This window comes from Stegodyphus dumicola, chromosome 5, assembly GCF_044657685.1.
Source record: "Stegodyphus dumicola isolate Sdum_Otavi_A_Nest chromosome 5, ASM4465768v1".
Classification (NCBI taxonomy): domain Eukaryota; kingdom Metazoa; phylum Arthropoda; class Arachnida; order Araneae; family Eresidae; genus Stegodyphus; species Stegodyphus dumicola.
Genome location: NC_140772.1, coordinates 208,530,940 through 208,550,780, shown reverse-complemented (window position 1 = coordinate 208,550,780; position 19,841 = coordinate 208,530,940). Strand labels below are relative to the sequence as shown.

At 34.0% G+C, this 19,841-nt stretch overlaps 1 protein-coding gene across 2 annotated transcripts in view; it reads left to right on the top strand.

Annotated features, from left to right (window-relative positions):
* Positions 1–19,841, top strand: part of LOC118191989 (neuropilin and tolloid-like protein 2) — a 237,639-nt gene that overhangs the window by 178,441 nt on the left and 39,357 nt on the right. For both annotated transcript variants that reach the window (XM_035362866.2, XM_035362865.2), the window contains exons 4-5: positions 774–964; positions 17,759–17,956. In XM_035362866.2, the coding sequence (XP_035218757.1) occupies positions 774–964; positions 17,759–17,956 (389 nt within the window). The remainder of the gene's footprint in view (positions 1–773; positions 965–17,758; positions 17,957–19,841) is intronic.

The following is a 19,841-nucleotide window of genomic DNA, read 5'->3' as shown; positions in this document are numbered from 1 at the left end:
TGCTTCGAACAAAACGTACAAACATATAAAATTAACAAATATCAAATCCCAAGGCAGTGCTGCATTTTCCCTACGTTTTCGATCAACGGCATGTAAGTCACGTTTTTAAAATATAGTGCACTATAAATTTATGAGGTGCAAGACAAATTGAACATAATGCAACGCGTACTTGATACTTTATAATGCAAAGTAGACCTATTAAACACACAATAAAGATGCACTACGTAAAATACAGTATATACTGCCCTATGTAAATGCATACTGTGCAGAAAAGAAACATAAACATGCTGCAGCATCTTATTATATATTGACTGCAGCATTACATATATATTACATATAGTCACTTCAGCATCATTTAATATTAAAGCATCAAATTTACCATTCAAAGCTTACCAATCATCCGTTAACCATTCTAAGTGATAACAGGCGAAGTCTTCAGGATGTTAATCATTATTTTATTACAGTCCCTCCTTTAACTATGGAGTTCAAGATGTGCAAGAGAAATGCCTAAAAGATGATATGTGCATGAACTAATAGGATATTCATAATCGCTAAAGAAAAGACAAATTTAATCGCAACGAAAATTAGTAATTCGAATTCAACTAATGCTTTATTTATTTTTATATCCATTTTATAAACACTGAAACTTGGTGAAGTGTATTTATAAATATACGGTTATCTAGCAGATTTCTTTCCGAATTTGTTTTGTCAGTAGAACTAAAATAATGAAAAGCTGCATTCTAAAACAAAATATTCTTTTTTTTTCTTTGCAGTTGTCTAACAGATTATATCGACATTTCAACTATCACAATCATCGGGAGCAAATTCCTGGTTGGCAGATATTGTGGCAAAGACATTCCTGGTTCAATGTTATTTATGAATCCGCATGCAGAAATCATCTTCAAGACAAACCATGTTATCCACAGTAAAGGTTTCCATGGATCTTACCACTTTCAAGATGAGAGTAAGTTATAATCTTATCTTTGATTTTATATGCATAATTGTATACCTAAACGCCAGGCATAATGTGATATTACTAAACCTTTCATATCGATCCCCCCCTGAAAGCAATCAGCATTTCTGAGAACGTACACAGTTGGATGTTAAAATTGCTGCACCATGAAGGAAAATAAACAGCAGAATGTTATTTATTGCAAATGTACAATATAAACAGAAGGAAGACATGCTTAAATTTTCCGGATGTTTGGGTACGCAGCATACAGAATTCAGTACACAAATCTGCCACCTCTAGCAGCAACAACGGCTGTATTCCGGCTGGGCATCGAGTCGAACTGAGCTCAGATGCCAGATACTTTATTCCATTCGGCTTCAAATTCTACTAATTCTTCAAATTCTAAGTTCCTCAATCATAGAGGTTAGTGAATGATGGGTGCAGCTTCTCGACAACCCATGAATCCTGGCCAGTATATTCTTAGTAGGTGAGAGATCTAGAGAACGTACTGGCCAGGGAAACAATAGAAAACCCTCTGTATCGAAGATGGTCAGGATAGCAAGAGCAATATGCAAGCATGCATTATCTTGTTGAAAGATGATTTCAGACAGGCCTCGACGATAAGGCACATGAACGGGCCTTAACGTGTCAGAAATGTAACGGCGACTGTCTACATTACTGTCTATGCAAAAACGACGTGACCAGGATGTATCCAATGTCACCAAATACCAGGCGCAGGTACAGGGAGGACAAGAATTTTACCTATGGATTTATAGATTTTGTTTCGTCGCACTGCATTTCTAGCATAACATCCATTATGGAGCGTACAGCGCCCGCCTCTGGAACAAGGAATCTACTACATACTGTGCAGCGTTGTCATCATATACCAGCACGACAAGTACTGGACCTGTATGACGATGACTAATGTAATCTGCCAACGTTCGTCCTCTTCGATGCCTCCATTCATATACGATCATCATGATGTTGTACACAGAATAGGGATTCGTTTGAAAACACGTTGTGGTGCCACTCCGGTGTCCAGTATTTTCGTTCGTCGTACCATTGTAGGTGTGCTTGTCTCTGTTGCAGCGTCAAGGGGAGCTGCAATAATGGTTGCTTTGTTCATAGTCTTGGGGCTGCAGACGTCGTCACACTGTTTGTACAGACACTCGTTTGTCTTGCACACGAGCGAGGTTCCTAACTCAGATACGTAACGTGGCTGTATGACCGCGACAATATTGTCTGTCCTATCGAGCATTAGTGGCCTGGGCCCACTGTGATCCTGCGGGGAACCTTCTCCTGACAGTCATGGAATACTGGCCCAGTACAAGAAGCAATGTCGCAGAACGTTAAACCACAGTCCCAAAAGGCCACGATCTTGCCATCGTCGAATTCTGGTATTTTCTAGTAGGAGTTTCTTCTTACATGAGACATAACACGATCTTTACACAAACAACGTCCAAATGAGAAATCCTTTATTAAATCTTCTCATTTATACATAGTGTACATGGGGTTACTCATACATGCTTTGTGTTCATATGCTGTAATCGCAGCATGTAGTACCTTTCCTGCAAATTTGACATTTGTTGCAGAAAGCCTTCATGGTATAGCAATTTTAACAGTCAGCAGCGTCAATAAACTTCGGTATTGAATGTCATTGATCGCCATGCTCTCAAAGGCCACTAACTTCACAAAACGTCAAAATAGTACGGTGCCATCATCTTAAGAATGATTAATTGCACTTTTTTTCTTTATAATAATCTGAATTTAAAATCTAAACGTCCTGTTGTGTCAAAAAGTCACCAAAATTGACGATATTCAGTTTTTGGATTCAGAGCTGTCTCTGTATAAGGTTCTGAAAGAGAAAAAGGTCTGAAAATTTCTGTTTATTTTTTCTTTTTTTGAGATCGTCCGTAACAAAAACGAAATGGCAAAATGTGATATCATCTACTATATATTGGATTATACTATTACATAGAGAAAAACAATAAATGAGAAATTAATCAATCACTTGTTTTGTGATAATTTCAACTTTCCTTCATGCATTTTATAATTTTTATGCATTTATTATCTTTAAACCTCCCTTTTTTTCCTCTTCTAAAGTATACGTTATAATTAATACAGTAGTTGCTATGATTTGCGCAAATTGGACTTTTACTGTTTAAAGTAAAAGTTAATTATACTTGCTTGAGTTATTTTTTCTGTAAATTTGTCTATCAACCCTATATATATAGAATTATTGTTTGGAGAATAATTGTAGTTGATATATAGTAAGGATAAAAATTTAAAACCTTCTGCACTTACCGTCATAAATTATAATTTCATGATAAATTACAATCATCATGATAAATTATAATTTCATGATAAATTACAATCATCATGATAAACTATAATCTCATGCTTATAAATTTTCACCTTTGGAGCTATTATCGAATTAAACTACATTATTTACTTTCTCATATTAGAGATACTGTTCACAATTACTGTGATAGCTCCTCAGCTAGGCTTCGAGTAAGCTGTTATTTTATATCAGTAAACGTTTTACTATGTGAGTGTTAAATCCCGCAGAAAACGTAAAACTATATATTGGTGACTAAGAAATCTCTTGTCCGAAAATTAATTCTTGTTTATCTGGGATCAAGTAATAAAATTTCTTCCATGCTGATCCAGATCTAAGTCGTAAACAGGTTGTTCTACACCCAAAACATTAAATTTCTCTTTATTGTGTAGCACTGTTTACAGCAAGTAGTGAAGTATTTACAGCAAGTACTTATTTTACAGCAAGTAGTGAAGCTTATTTCGCTTTTATATTTCCTATCAACTGCGTAAATCTTGTTTCCTACTGAAGGGATTTTGCAAGTGCTAATAAAACTTATAAATTGGAAATTTACTTGTAATCGCTGAAGTCAATATTAAAATAAAACCATACACGGAGGATTTTCCTGTCTTTCACTCTGAAGCTGATTAGAATACTTGTTACATATATGTATGTGTGTTTTCATTTCTCCTATAGTTAGTGTTCTTTTCAGATATTTTCGCCTTCTTTTCCTTAGTTCACTTAATTTTCTGCTATTTACAAATTCTTATGCATTAGCACTCGCCTTCGCCGGGAATCGAACCACGGACCTATGGAATACCGGCGCAATGTACAGAACCACTACACCACAAAGGCTTTCTAGGAAAGCGGGAGAAGTACCTTATATACTCCCCTTTTTAAAGGGCGACTGGGATTTTTAGGGACCCAATCGCCACATCCTGGGTGTGGAGAAACCCCATCCAACACCCTTTCAAGTTCGGGCGCCAATGTAGGGACATTAGGTTAATTGGAAGCAGAAAAGATGAAAAATATGCAACTGCCTTCGCCGGGAATCGAACCACGGACCTTTGGAATACCGGCCCAATGTGCAGAACCACTACACCACGAAGGCTTCCTAGGAAAGCGGAAGAAGTACCTTATAATATTCTGCTACGATATCACATTTTACAACATCGTACTAATCTTAATCGAAGAGAAAATTATTTATTTTTTATGAATACAAATGACCTTTACGGTATTATCACGGAAGATACCATTCCTTTCATCTGATACGTGAAGCCATTGTTAAAATTTCAAAAATTATTCCTGGCGATATAGTGAATTTTGTTGGTTTGATCCGAAATGCTGAAAAGGTACATGCTAAGGAGTATATGTCTATGAGGAGGGATACTTTCTTGGAGGATTTTCTTTGGGAAACTAATACTTATTATTAAATCCCTACTATTAGCTCACATTCTCCCTATATCTTGTTCAAATTTTCAGTCGTTAATAAAATACTTTTTATTCATCCACTCAAGTTCAAATACATTTTTATAAACATGTAGTGGATGACACTTGATGTTAATATAGTTTTTTTCACATATTAAAGTCAATTCCTACTTTGTTATTCCTGTTTATCGGAACTAAAGATATGCTGTTTTTATTAAATACTAGTAGTTACGCGGCCAGCCTTCGTCTGGCTTTAAAACGTGCCGCAAAAATGCCTGAAGGAACACCAAACGTTAAATTTAAAAACTACGCAGATTTTACTCTGCAGAATAATTTCATAAAAAAACCCACAAATTTTAAAAAAATGTATTACATATAACAAATTTACAATGAAATAAGCAGTATCCTTTAATGCAAATATTAATTATCCTAATAATCGCCCTCATTTTTCCAAGTGACAACACTTTCAACAGTCAGCAGTCCAGTATAGAATTGAATGAAAAACTGTTGCCAAAACCCCATTTCTAAAAGAATGAAACTATTCAAAATGATGCGATAAAATCGAAAAGATGAAATAAAAAAAATCTGATTCGAATTTGGAAAAACTGGCTTTGAGGCGCACTGGCTCTTGTCTAGATGCACCTATATGCCAAATTTCGTAGCCATGGGTCTATTAGCTTAGGCGCAGCACGAACGGAAGACACACAGACTTTCCCTTTTATTATATGTAGACAAGTCTTTCAAATAATTATTAGGAATTCTCACGTGCTGGAAAAAATGAATTTTAGAACAACTTAAATAATAATACATGACTGTAATAAATAGGATTGTAATATTTTACGAAAAAAGTGGCAACAGTAAGACAGAGTTCTAAAGATTTTTAAAGTGTATGGAATTGAAGAATTGTAGTTTTATAAAGCTGGATGAAGCGGATGTAATGTCCCATTATGTAGCGAAAATTCTCCCCATATTTCTATGTTAACGTGATAATAATATATGTTTAAAATATAACTCTTTAAAATGTCCCTTGCTTCACAAACGGAGAATGCGAAAAGAAACTACAACACAACGCAAGCGACAATTAATAATCCATTAATGTTATACTCTTCGCAGCAGGTCAAGCATATGTCGCCTTAAGTCGTGTGAAATCATTACGTGGAATAATAATTGAAGAACTGGACTGCTCGAAACTCACTGGAAAGGTTTCTTCCAATAATGAAGCATGACAAGAGATGGATAGAATGAGAAATTATAGACCACCATCAGCTTCATAGATTAGAAAGGAATAGATTCTGATTCTGATATGGTATGATCAGCAGTTGAGGATGTCATTAAAAATATTAAATAAAGAACCGTGAATAATAAGAAGTGCAGATAATTGACTTTTACATTGCTCAATAACCAATGTGTTAACCAATGTGTAGAGTCATTAGGTTAAAAGAGCAACGCCTTCGGCGGAAATCGAACCACGGACCTCTGGAATACGCGCCCAGCGTGCAGACCACTACACTACGAAGGCATGCTAAGAAGACGGGGAAAATACCTTATTAAATGTACAGCTTTTATTTGACAGCTATAGCAAAGATATAGTAATGCCATATCGAATGATAAATCCACGAAAATCTGGCAGTCTGCCAGATCCCGTTCTTAATAAGATGTCCTACATCGCTAAAATAATGCACGTGCTTTACAGCATCGATGCTAAATGCTCTGGTAACATTGCGTAAAGTTACATACAAAAAATAGAAAGACTATAACAATTCTAACATCAAAATTGAAGGACGTTTTAGATTAGACTTTTTTCTGCTAAGATTTGAACAACGCAGTGGAAAAGTAGGTCGTGAGTCAGCAGTCTATTCAGTATTGTCAAAAATTACAAAAGTGCTTACACTTTTTAATGAACTTCATGTGAAGTATTCTTTCTGCTTCGTCATAAAGTATCTCTTTAAATAACACAACAGAAAAATAAAATAATATTTCTGATCTTCGTTCTAATAAAATTGAGTTTAAAAGATTTATTTTTCTTGTCTTTAAAATGCGGCAGAAAAAGAAGGAAAGGGTTTATCCTGAATTACTTTGTTGCAAAGAAAGAATAAATAAACTTTTGAAAAATAAAGTATCTTCCGAGAAAAAATGAACTTTCACTAAAGTGAATTACTTTTTTAACTTCTAAGTTTTTCAACCATGAATTGGTTTCTACCTAGGCGAGGAATCCCGTCGAAGGATTAACTAGTATTTATCTCTTTTTCCACGCTTTCTGATTTCATTATCTGATAAAAAAAAAGTTTCGGTAGAGTATTTTTGTTTAACAGAGTTATATGTTTGGATTTTCTCCGTTCCAAAAGTCCATGAAAATAAACATTTTTGACGTATTATACCCTTATTTGAAGATTTCTCAGACTTGTTCAAATTCTGAAGAATAATATTTTATTCTCTAAGAATGTGGGACAATTTAACTTCGTTGTGGCGAAGTAGTCTATTTTTAAGGGGGTGTTCTTCTTCACAAGATTTATCTCTTATGCAATATATGTCGCAATTTAATATCCTTTCCCGTGTCTAAGTAAACGTAGCTCTTTAAAATACATATATATAAAAAAGAATTAAGTTTTTAATCCTTTTATTGCAGTAATGGTATGCAAGAAAATGTAGAAACATTCATTTATGCATTTAGAAAACTAAAAGAGCGCATATTTTACTAAATCGTTTGCCAGGAAATATTGAACGATTTATTCCTTTTTTACACCTCATGCTTTTTCTTTTATGAGTATTAAACAAATTATTGCTTCAAGCAACAAAACGCTTCAAGAGGATATATGAGTAATATTAAGCAACAGGATTAACACCAGCGGCTAAAGTCGCTGAACACAGCGTTTTCGTGGTTTTCCCCATGTGTTACATGTATGAGCCAGTTTTCCTTAGGAAGTCCCCCCTCATCTTAAGTGTGTATAGCCCTAGTGCAGGGATAGGCAAACTCTGGCCCGCCGGAAGGTTCTGTCCAGCCCGCGGATAAAATTTTAATTTGCCAGTCCGAGGAAAAATTAAAAGAAATATATATTTATATATTATATATCCATCTTCTTTTCTACTTTGTTTAAATATTACTTTTTTTCCTTCCTTTTTTTTCAAAGGACTGATGACCTTTTTACTTTCTTTGTTTTTTGTTCAACAAAACATAAATCGACGGAAAAAGCAAGCACAGCCAGCTTTCAATTGGTAAAGTGCTAAAGCGCCAACAAGCGGTTTTCTCTTTCTCGAGGAGCAGACATATGGGAATCTAATATAGGTGAATCGGAGTTCTAATATCATTAATTGCGTATGAAAAGATTGCGGACATACAGCATCATTGTGAAAAGATGTGAAATTATTAAAAGTATAGCGCCTAGTAGTGTTTGTTTGGGTTTATTAGTAAAATATTTCCACCCCAAAATGGCTATTAAACAACGTAGATTCAGAGTGCCGTGCTTTTAATAATGAATGAACCTGGAAATATTTTTTTACGGTTGTAAAAGATAAACCAGTGTATCTCATCGCAATGAAAATGTATCAGTCTTCAAAGAACTTAACATTTCTCATTATTTCATATCTAAGCATAAGAATTCCAATTACGATACAATGTCCGAATATGAAAGAAAATAAAATGCAGAAAGTCTTTGTAAACACATTTCAGGCCGACAAAATTTTTTCAAGAAGGTAAACACTATCCAGATTTCAAGATTTCAGTGCCATTCAAACAGAATTGGATATTTTTACCATGCCTTTCAACTTAAATTATGAAGCAGTGAGGTCAGCTTTTCAGCTTGAATTAACGGAGTTGCAATCTAACAATCATCTCAAGCAGTTGTTTCTAAATATGCCAAAGTTAGAGTTTTATAAACCATTATCGAAAGTAAGTTTCTCAAATTTAATATCTCACGTCCAGGAACCTTAGAAAGAATTATTTCAGAAGTAGACTGACGGATGAGCATTTAGCCTCGTTCCTTAGAATCAGTACATCTATCGCACTTCGAGCCTCAATATAAGGAACTTTTAAAAATGAAATCGCAATTTCATTCATCCCAGTAACATATTTAAATTATAATAAGAACTTGTATATTGTTTTTAAAATTTTAGAAAAATTTATCTTGGCCCACCAAACTTTTTTTTTCGATTTTTGGCCCGCGACCGAAAACGTTTGCCCATCCCTGCCCTAGTGTGTTTAGCGGTAATATCAAAGAACCAAACTAAATCTGTTTCCATATCTACTGCCGGCCTTTTGGCATTGTAATAGGAGAATTAGCTGCCATAGTTTTAGGCGGAGTTTCAAATACCGCAAAAGGCGAGGGAGTTTGTAATTGTAGAGTGTCTATGCAACAAAAAGGGCACTTAAAACATTATCAAACTGAATTTAGAAGAAGTTCGGATAAGACGGGTAGAAAACCCTCATATCCGTACCCGGAAAGCATACTTTTTAAAACCTGAGGACGAAATTGAACAATTTCGTATTATCACCTTAAGGCTTAAGCGAACGACGGGCGCAAACCTTAGCTCTTGATCACGATAAAAATTCGGCTACTTACTCTGATGTCCTTCAACAGTATATGCATTTTCTAAAATGTTTTGTGTGTTGACTAACATATTTAGTACAGTGAATCAATATTTTCTAATTATTCTACTTCACTGTGTACTTATTGTTAATATACATAAAAGTATATTAACAATAAGTACACAAAAGTATGTTTTTATCCTCATTATTTTTCGTCTTAATTGATGGTTGATATTTTCTCGTCATAGTCGTCTCGATGGTTGATTTTGTTAATTTCGGTATGAATTTTTTTTTTCATGAATTTCACAAAATAATAAATTTTTTATCACTTTTTAGTGATTATGTTTGAGTGTAATCCAATAAAAAAATCTCTTAAATTCGGAAACATAACAAATATTTTGAAAAAAGCTGTTCGAATGAGACCGGTTACCTTAAGTACATTCACAGTTATATAATTATGAAAGGCTTATCAGCAAGCGTTTACAAGTAAAGTCTATAAGATTACGGCAAAGCCTCGAGGGCTATCTGCCTAAGGGGAGGGATGCCTTCGTGGAGGATTTTCCAAGGGAAAGTGGCTGGTATACATGTTACACACGAAGGAAACCCATGCAACCAGCCCGTTGTTTGGATTCGAACCTTGGACCGATGGAAACATTGGATAGAATTTTTATGTACGGCATAAATCTAAGCAATGAACATGCATTATTTTGGGATTGTAGAAGGAAAGATTCCCAGTTTAAGAAAGCTAAAAACATTTTAAGAATGAAATATTCATATCAACTTTGTAATATCTACATTTAATAATGACTGAACGTATACTTTAGAAAAGACAAGCACAAGAAACTCTTGGTAAATTACACTAATTCTATTTTAAGCAACAAATAAATCCTAAATAATAAACTTTAAGATGCCAAAAAGGTACTAAAAGAAAAAAAAGAAGAAAAATTTTCTATTATATTTCAAAGAAGTAAAGATCCGAAATTATTTTGCCACACTTAAATCTCCTTCATCTGCTTATGAACATCAAGCGAGCAAGTGTCCGGCACGTGCGTAATAAAAAGTAAAGGAACTTCTTGGCTCAAAAAATCATTACAAGAAAACTACAGCATTCAGAAGTACTTCTAATGGCTGAAGTGCCTAGGCCCAGCAGGCAGTACGTGAGCTTTCTTCTATTCTCATCCAATCTTGGGAAGGAATCATTAGCTTCGAAATGGACCGTGTCATTGGCTCAACGAGTAGTTGGTATGGTTCAACGGATCGGAATTGGAGTTCTTTATCGCAGAAGGCTGAAGCGTGCCTTGTTACGAAAATAGGATTATTGAAGCTTAAGGTAAAAGTAAATAGGAAAAGAAATACCTTTTATTATGAAACGACAAGAATTACAGATTGCTTCTAAGAAGTACCATACTTAAATCACAACACAGAGAAGAAAAAATGATGAACCTAGATCAATATGTAAATTAGATACAACGGTTTAACGCTTAATATATGAAAATGCAAACTTAGTGTTTCACTCTTAGTAATGTCTATTTATTATTTTGGCGTGAAGATAACTATATATAACTTCTAGAATGTAAAGCAGAATGGAACTAAAATTGCATTTTTCCTTCCTAGAAAGGGTGGGGTCATATTTCTTGGATAATGATCCTGTGCCTTCCATCCTTATTTTTAAATACTGTGATTCTGATTAGAAGTGGTTCAAAAAATATAAATCACGGTAAAAGTCATGCAACTTCATTCTATAGATATTCCGTGAAGAGTATTCAAATTTTGTTGGATCTTCTTTAAATGAAATATCAGAATTATCCAAATTAGTTAGCATATTTGCTTCGAAGTTTAGAACGCCACATATCACTATCATACTTTCCTAACAGACGGTATAGTGGTTAGGGGAGCTGACTGCGATACCAAAGGGTCTGGTTTCGACTCCCGGAAAAGGAATGATTGTAACTGTCCGTCTGAGGCAAAAGTAGCCTACCTATTAGGTGCCCTCATAATAGGGTACCACCACTTCTGGCCTTGTAGTGGCCAAGCCGAAGTCGGCTGAGGATCTGCTTTGGGGGCGGGGAACAAATCCTCCCATTCTTTATAATAAATCATGGTGTAATTTATTCAAGCATAAAATCTGCATCAGCAATCAGTATGTCTCGCTGAAGCTTAGATTAAACTTATCTATTGCCATGTTTCAGGAACTCGTTTTCTATTACATTCGAATTCCCAGATACTTGTTTCCAATAATCATCTGCTTTCAATAGCCAGCAACGTGCAGAAATAATGTTACTGACATGTTTATCTGTGTAAAGCGCTGGGCACCCAATGGAATGATGTGTTATCGTAAATCGAAATATATAATATCCGTACAATGCACGAATGTAGTGTATGCAACGAAATATGTAAATCATGCAACAGAAGCCCCTAATGAAAGTATGTACATTATGTATTATGGGTACTGAACATATTTCCGCACAGCGCTTCTGCTTTACGCACACCGTACTATGTCTCATATGTTTCTTCTGTGTGCAATATTTTCATTTATGTGCTCTACGTGTTTCCGTATGTATTCTATGTGTCATGATATGTATTCTCGTGTGTGTTTTTATGTCTTTATGTTACGTAATTACGAGTGTGTTTTTATGCTTTTACGTTTAATTTTGTATATCTATGTGTTTCAGCTTATATGTGTGTTTTAGTGTTTTAATGCTATCCTTTATATTCTTTTTAAATTACTTTGTGTTATTAACAACGTCCTATGTAAAATCTACTTGATATCTAGCCCCTGTATGGCCATGTAAACTCCCGGTGCAGCCTTACGGGGCTCCAGCGAGTTGCTTCTTTGAGATAGTGGAGGACGTGGGACATATGCCTGTTTACCTATGTTATAAGCCAGGCGTCCCCGTCCTCCGTCACCTGTCACCTGCATCAATACTAATTCATTCCGTGATGATAGAATAAAAAAAAATATTGTTCTTTAGTGCCTCACAGTCTGCTTTGTTAAGATTATGATAGCTGTTCTTATCATGATTATAAGTTCATGAATGATATACGTTTATATATCTATATATATATGTTCATATATATAGTTACTATAAATTGAAAATTACTGAAAATATAAAAAAGAGACGATATTAATAAATGTTCTTGCTTTTCTATCAGTTTGATGGAACGACAGGGCTAAGTGAAACTTTTTCCCAAAACGGGTTGTGAAATGGATTTAAAACGAATTCAGAAGAGATTTTTTGTATGTATGTATGTATCTCGCATATGTATGAATGTATGTATGTAAGGTATGTATGTATCTCGCCTAACTCAAAAGCCAGTAGCCTCATAATGTTGAAATTTGTATATAGGATTGCTATAATATTATGCACCTCCCTTCTTGGTTATAATCGGCCGCACCAAAACTATATAAATATGTATACTATATATATACCCGCTCTGTTACTCGGCTCGGTGAGCTTTTTTTTTTTTTTTTTTTAGTCCAAAGGGGCTTTGTCCCTAAAGGACTATTGTTTTCGTTTTGAGATTTTACGTTGAATCCCTATAAATGTCCGTTTCACTTTTCAAACTGTTGCCACCAAATGTTAGAGTCCTGCATTATATTTGAAGAAACTAAATCATGAAAAATCTGCATAAATGTATGTATATTTCTCGCATTGTGATAAAACAATGGTACATAGAGCCATCGAATTTTGAATGACGTAATCCTATTGTGAATATGGGCATGTGGAAGCCGAAATTTGGAATTTGTTTTATTATCGATTTCATATTTTGTAAAACTTAAACGAATTTTGGAGTAACAAACTCAATGATTTGAAAGCGAGCAAAGGCAACAATCTACAGGAGGGGGGGGGGGGACTGTGTATCGGAAGTTTTAAAGATAGGCTCATTTTAAAATTATTTTGCGGCATTGCTATTGAACTGAAATTTATGGTTTAAGTGCGAAGAACATGATATTTTAACACACAAAATGTTAAAAAAAAGTCCCTTTGGACGTAATTTAAAATCTGAATCTTTCAGATTTACTTTTATATTTATGTTCTATTTTATTATTATTTTTTTCCCTTTTTTTTTTTTTTTTTTTCCTAATTCTTATGTATTGGTCTATTGTACATTTTTTACTTTAGAAATGACCGAATTACATTGTTCTTATGTCCCGGTTAAGGTTTTTATGTCTTTAGTTAACCTGCATGCTATAGTGTAGAATTAAAATTTGTTTAAGTGCGGTTAAGCCTAACGAAGCAGCCATGGTTGTTTACATTTAAAATTTAGCAGAATAGTGAATTAAATGAATTTGTGCATCAACTTCAGTGTCTTTTTGCCGAATGGGATCAAAAGTAAACTTTCAGTTTTGTGCACCGAAAAATCTACCTTCTTGCCCATTGGCCGAAATGTTTATTTTGTGGTAGAAATTCTCATTTTAATTGTGAAAATTGTTTTCTAGATTTTTTAACTGTATTGGGTGTTTTATACTCGTAGTTCCCATATTTTTCAATTTCTAAGCAAGATATTTTAAGTTTTTATGTATTTTTGCCTTACGGCGAAATGAGAACTGAATTGATTGAATGGGAAATATATCTCTAAATCAAGGAAATAAGTTTAAATGAAAAGCAGCAAAAAATGCGTATAATCTAGTGGACCGTACAAGAAAGTCACGTGGTGGCCACATCACAGTTTGTAATTAGTTTCAATAGCAATAGATAGAACAGGAGTAATAATACGCGACATTAATGCACTATGCCAAAAAGATGTCATACTCTACGCCAAAATGAGAATCATTTCTAAAGGTTTTCAGCTATTACTGCATTAATACGCCAACAAGTGTTAACCAGCAAAAGATTAAATACAAGAGAAATAATGGACAAAATTGTTTAATCCTTTCAAGAAAATTATTCTAAACTGCATCTCTTCTAATTGCAACTTGATAAAGGACAAAATTATTGTTTCATAAGATATAAGGTGGCTAAGTATAAATAAATTTCTGCAACGATTTCTTAATTTATCAACTCAGGTAAAAAAAATTAACTGAAACTTGACTCAGTGATTTAACTTTCTTTCTAGATTTAAATTTAAAATTGCAAAGAAAAACAAGATAGTAGTTGGAATGTATACACAATAAATTTTATTATGCTACTAGAAGATTTTCAAAGAAATAATTTGAAGCACCTTCGAATATGTTCAGTCATTTACAAAAGCATAAGAACTGCAATTATCACATCGAAAAATACGTTACAGAAATTGAAAATGTGATTGAAAATTCTGAGGTCAGATTTCACGATTTTAGAAAATCAAATTTCTTGCGCAGCATACTTTTCCTTTTGCAAAGGATTTAAACGTAAAGCATATTGTTGCATATTTTACGTATTTAATATTTAAAAACAGCGCTTTAGAAAATGCTTTTATAACTCTAAAAACTGATATAGCCAAAAATAGATCTAACCGAGGATTTAGTTTACAAAACGCGAGATAGAGTTACATAAGAAAGAGACAAGAAAATTATCCCAGTATCACCAAATTAGTGAATATATCTACTCTTGTTTTATATCTACATACTTAACTGACACTAAACCTCTTTTTCTAATACGAGTAATTGACTTCCATACTGAAGGTTCATTATAATTTTTTTTTGTCTGCATATACATCAGACATACAGACGCAAACTTCCCGTTGCTGATAAGATAATGAAATACAATTTTATTTGTATTTCATCTACCTTTCAATTAATAATTATTATTAATAAAATACTGCCATGCTAGTTTATTACCTCTTGCTCCCTGTCACTTACTATCACACAAAGTTTAATGTATTAAGTATCAAGATTTTAGATCGCGAAACATTTTCACTAAGGTTTTATAGTTTCACTTTCGCTTCAATTTAAATTCTTTGGATTAGGTGCTCTTAGTCCAAAGGTAAAATTTTGATTTGAATTTTTCACTGAAGTATTTTATTATTTCACTTAGTTTTCAATTCTTTGAATAGAATTCTCTTTTTTCAAAATTTTAACTTAAATGTACTTTGTTTTTTCCTTGCTTTGGGGAGGGACCAGAATTTTCGGGTGAATTATTATAATTAAAACACATTGAAATTGTTCATCGGCTGATTCTGGACACAGAATGCAAGGATTTTTGTGGAAGACAATTAGTTTTTTCGTGCATTCACATGTTTTCCAACATTGATTTTAAACAGTTTTATTTCGCGTGTAAGAGGTTTTCTTTTTTCCATGTTAATAATTTTTTTTTAAATTTCTTCTATATTAATATTTTAGTAGTACTGCGTTGAACTATTTCGTGGAGCTACAGCTCCTGGTAACTTTTTAGCAAGCTCACTGCAATATTTCTACCTATTATTTTATATATATATATATTCTTGCCTTCTACTGGTTCGTGAATTTGGAATGATTGATGATAACACTTGAGCAAGAATCAAAACATAATTGGTTGGTTGGTTGGTGTCGTGCCCTTTGAGACGTCAAATGGATCCATACGTGAAAATCACTGCTTTTGCCAGTTCCAGAATCTTTTCACTCTACAGCTCTTCCTGGAAAGGAAATTCTCCCAAGCTTTGCAGAGTTACAAGTATTGCCGGACAGGTGAAGACGTGTTCTGAAGAAAGCTTCGTTTCGGGACACGTTCTACCAGTTCTATATGATCTGGTGCCATCTTCGTTAATTTTTATTCCTCTAAAATAGCGGGCTCTCAATCTAATAATGGTCTTTGTGATTTCTGTGTTTGCATCAAACTCACATATATGATGGTTTTTCTTAATATATTTCTGTGTTTTCATCAATCTCATATATCTGATGGTTTTTTTTAATAGATTTCTCTTAATAGTCTATATCTGGCAATGGCATTAGCATCTTCAAGAGTGACGGGTTTGAGTTGTTGAGATTGTTTTCCTTCTCAGCCAGTTCATCGGCTACTTCATTTCCATCGATTCCAACATGTGCAAGCATTCATTGCATAATGTATGTCTTTCCGGTTGATTGTTTCTAGGTGTTGTTGTACACCCTGGGTGAGTATTGCATGTCCTTGCAGTGATCTAGATCCATAAAATGGCCTCTCGTGGAAAAATGGTTGTCATTGCCTCAAGAGGTTGGACTTCTGTCTGTTGGTCCGCGGAAGGTATTTCATTTCCCTTCTACCACCCAAAGGAGGCGTTTTCCTATCCGCCACCTTGGAGACGCCTCAGGAAACACCACCTTGGAAAATACAATTTATTCGCCAGTAAGCACTATTACACAGGACATTTACAAAGACACGTTACAGTCGTCGAAAAACTACGAGAAACACGCTGAAACGATCAGCAACATATTTTATCAGACTATAATGATGAAGACAATTTCATGGCAAAGAACTAAACTACAGCTCTCGATTCAATCGATTGCTTTCAAGGTAATCTCTCAACTCAAAACAATACGACTGAACGCAACATACTCACTTACTCCGCGTACAGGCATGGTATATAGCTTTTGGCCTGCCTTGGAGAACATTCTCGGGAAAACCAGTAAGAATACGTTCTAGAATGTTCTCGCTCCTTCTATGGCATATTGCCACATGGACAATTTCACGCCAAATCTGGCAACCCTGACCCCGGTTTGCAAGGAAGCTATCTTACCGTAGCTAGGCATTTCGTAACAATATATAAGTGATAAAAACAAATTCAGAAATAATAATCAGCAGGAATTTTGATGGCGTAGAAGAGTTGATCTATAATGAATAGGAAATTTAGCAGTCAATGTATATTTAATTATATTTTTATTTCAGTTAACATGTTCCGGCCACAAACAAGTTGGCACATTAATTGTGACTATTCCAAAAATATACATTTTAGATAAATTTGCAGTAAGAAAGAAGAAGCAGACAGACTGCAGTCAAGCTAGGCGAAAGCGCAGAAAGCAAGTGCGTTATGTTCAGGGTGAAATCTTAATTCAGAGTGAATTAGTTTTGGTTTTCAATGCATTTTGATTGGATAGTTAATACTTTCGTAAAATTACTATTGGCTATTTGAGTTCTAGTTCCATTTATATTATCAGAATTATGTAAGAGTCACATGACATGAATTAGTCTCGAAATGACGCAGAGAGGTTACTATATTTAGAATAGGGAAGGGAAATTAATTTACGTTGCTAATTTGATCTTTTATATTACGACCCTCTTTACCGTCCCCATTCTCTGTTTTTCTTACATATATATATGCAGAAGTTGGTCATTCCTGATATAACACATCTGGCAAAGTTCGATAAAAAAAATTCGACGATATTTTATGACATCGGATTCTGTTATTTTTGAGCTAGAAAAAATGGCATGCTTAGATATTACTGCAATTACGTATAACTCACAAATCCGTTTTTACTTTTCAGTCGCCCTGGAAATAAGAACTTAGAAATTCTTCTAAACTGGCAATACGTTTTGAAACATATTTTCTGCTTCTGTATGAAATTTTACAAAGTATAGATTTTTGGTAGTCTTATTTGTTTTATATTCCCAATGAATCAAACATAATCAAAATGCTTGCAAATCCAGTGTCTCCTTTCTTTTAACAGAGATGATACCTCCTCCCAAGTCAACTGTCAACGTCAGCAACTGCGGAGGGACAGTTTCCGGAGTGGGAGGTTTGATTGTATCCCCCGGTTTTCCTTACTACTTTCCTAAAGATGTTGATTGCATATGGCTGTTAAGGGTTGACTACCACATGAAAATATATGTACGCATCCTCAAAATGCAGTTGTACGGGAGCATAGGTAAGTAGTCTTCTAACATTGCTCTACTTAGTGGCATGTGAACGTATATTAAAAGATACTATTTATTAGTTGAATTATTTCTTTGTTTATCTACGTGTAAATAAAATTAGATTATTGTGTGAAACAACTCATTAAAGGGCTAACGCAAGATGAAATTAAGTTACAGGCCTGATATTACAAGTAAAAAAAAAGAATACTGAATATGAGAATTTATTTCTCAATAATGATTAAACCGCATTTATATAATTTCTTCTTAGTTCCTTTTATAGTCTGTATTCATCGAATATGCGGTTAGTATAGTGAAAACTAGGAATGCTTTTAAAGTTATTATTAACCATTAAACGAACAGGAAAAACAGAAAAGTTAGGAACTCTTTAAAATTAGGATATTAATAAAAGTGAACTAAAATATTTAATATCTCACGTTTATATTATATATAATTTAAGGAATTAAAGTTAAGACATTCTCATTTCAGAGCATTTGGAAATACTGTTTTCAGCGAAAATCATAATCAATCTTCAGGTATCGAGAAAATTCCTAAAAGTATAAATAAACAAATAAATAAACGCTTCGCGAGCGTTTGGACTAACATCACTTTGTGTTAAAAATATTTAAAAGCAAGCTATCTTCAGAATTTCCAATAGACAGTCTCGCGCGCTGGAGATAAAAATGTTTTATTCCCTACAGTGTTGCCACTGTTTGCTTTGAAATTGTTGAGATTTTTAATCAGAAATTCAAAAAAATATCGAATAGGCAATAAAACGAATAGGGGCTTTCAAATGTCCATATTCGGGTGGAGGACTATGTTATTCAAAATTTGACCAATGTTTTTTCACAATGCGAGGAACATACATACATTCGCGCAGATTCGTCATTATTTAGTTTCCTTAAATATAACAGAGAACGATAATATTTAATGGCAACAACTGAAAAATGATGCAGCCGTTTATAGTGATTCGACGCAAAATTCTGTTTCGAAACTAATAGCCCTTCTGGGCTAACGCCCTTTTGAGCTAATAAAATAAATTTGATATTAAGAAGAAAAACACGAAATGTTCAAAAAAAGTCAAAATTTGTTTAATTCCACAAACAGAATCAAAAGAGAGTACAAAACTTGCAGTTCAGGCTTATCTTCTATACCCTTTAAAGTAACTAAAAGTGAGGGGGAAATGAAGGCGTGTGTCCTCCTTATTCAACATGTTGGAAATCCGAGCTAGACCCAAAAATTAGAAATTGTTGAATTGCAAACCATTCCTACTTGAGTTTACAAATGTATTTGATTGCTTTCAAAAATTGTATAATGAGTTATATATTATTTTTAACCAATGCGAAATTTAAATAATATATCCACATAATAGTATAGTATGAGTAAAATGAACGTAGGTCTATCTTTAAATTTACAGCACGTGACAAAATGGCCGAAAGAGCGGATTTATCTCCAAACTTGTGGATTCTAATTTTAAACAAAAATAGTCGGAAAAACAGATCGTCAAAGAAAGAGAGACTTCTGTTTTATTAAACCAGCATTATACTAGTTTTACAGTTAATTTGCATTTCAGAAGAGAAAAAATATTGTCACATGACATTCGCATGCAAATGTGATCTCAGCAAATTTAACAGATAGAGAATTTTTAAAATTACGCTAATATCTATAAAGCGATTTATAAATATGGTACTTACGTATTAATGCAACCCCGTTGACGCAATTTGGGGATTTTTTGAAGACGGAAAGGTGAACATTTCTTATCGGGTTACACTGGTGATTTTTGCGACTTTTTTTGTTTTAAGAATCCCAGACTATCGATAGTTATCGTAAATCGTAGAACATGTTTCTCAAAATTATTCTGTAATTTTATGCGGTGATCTTCCCGTGTACACAATGCTC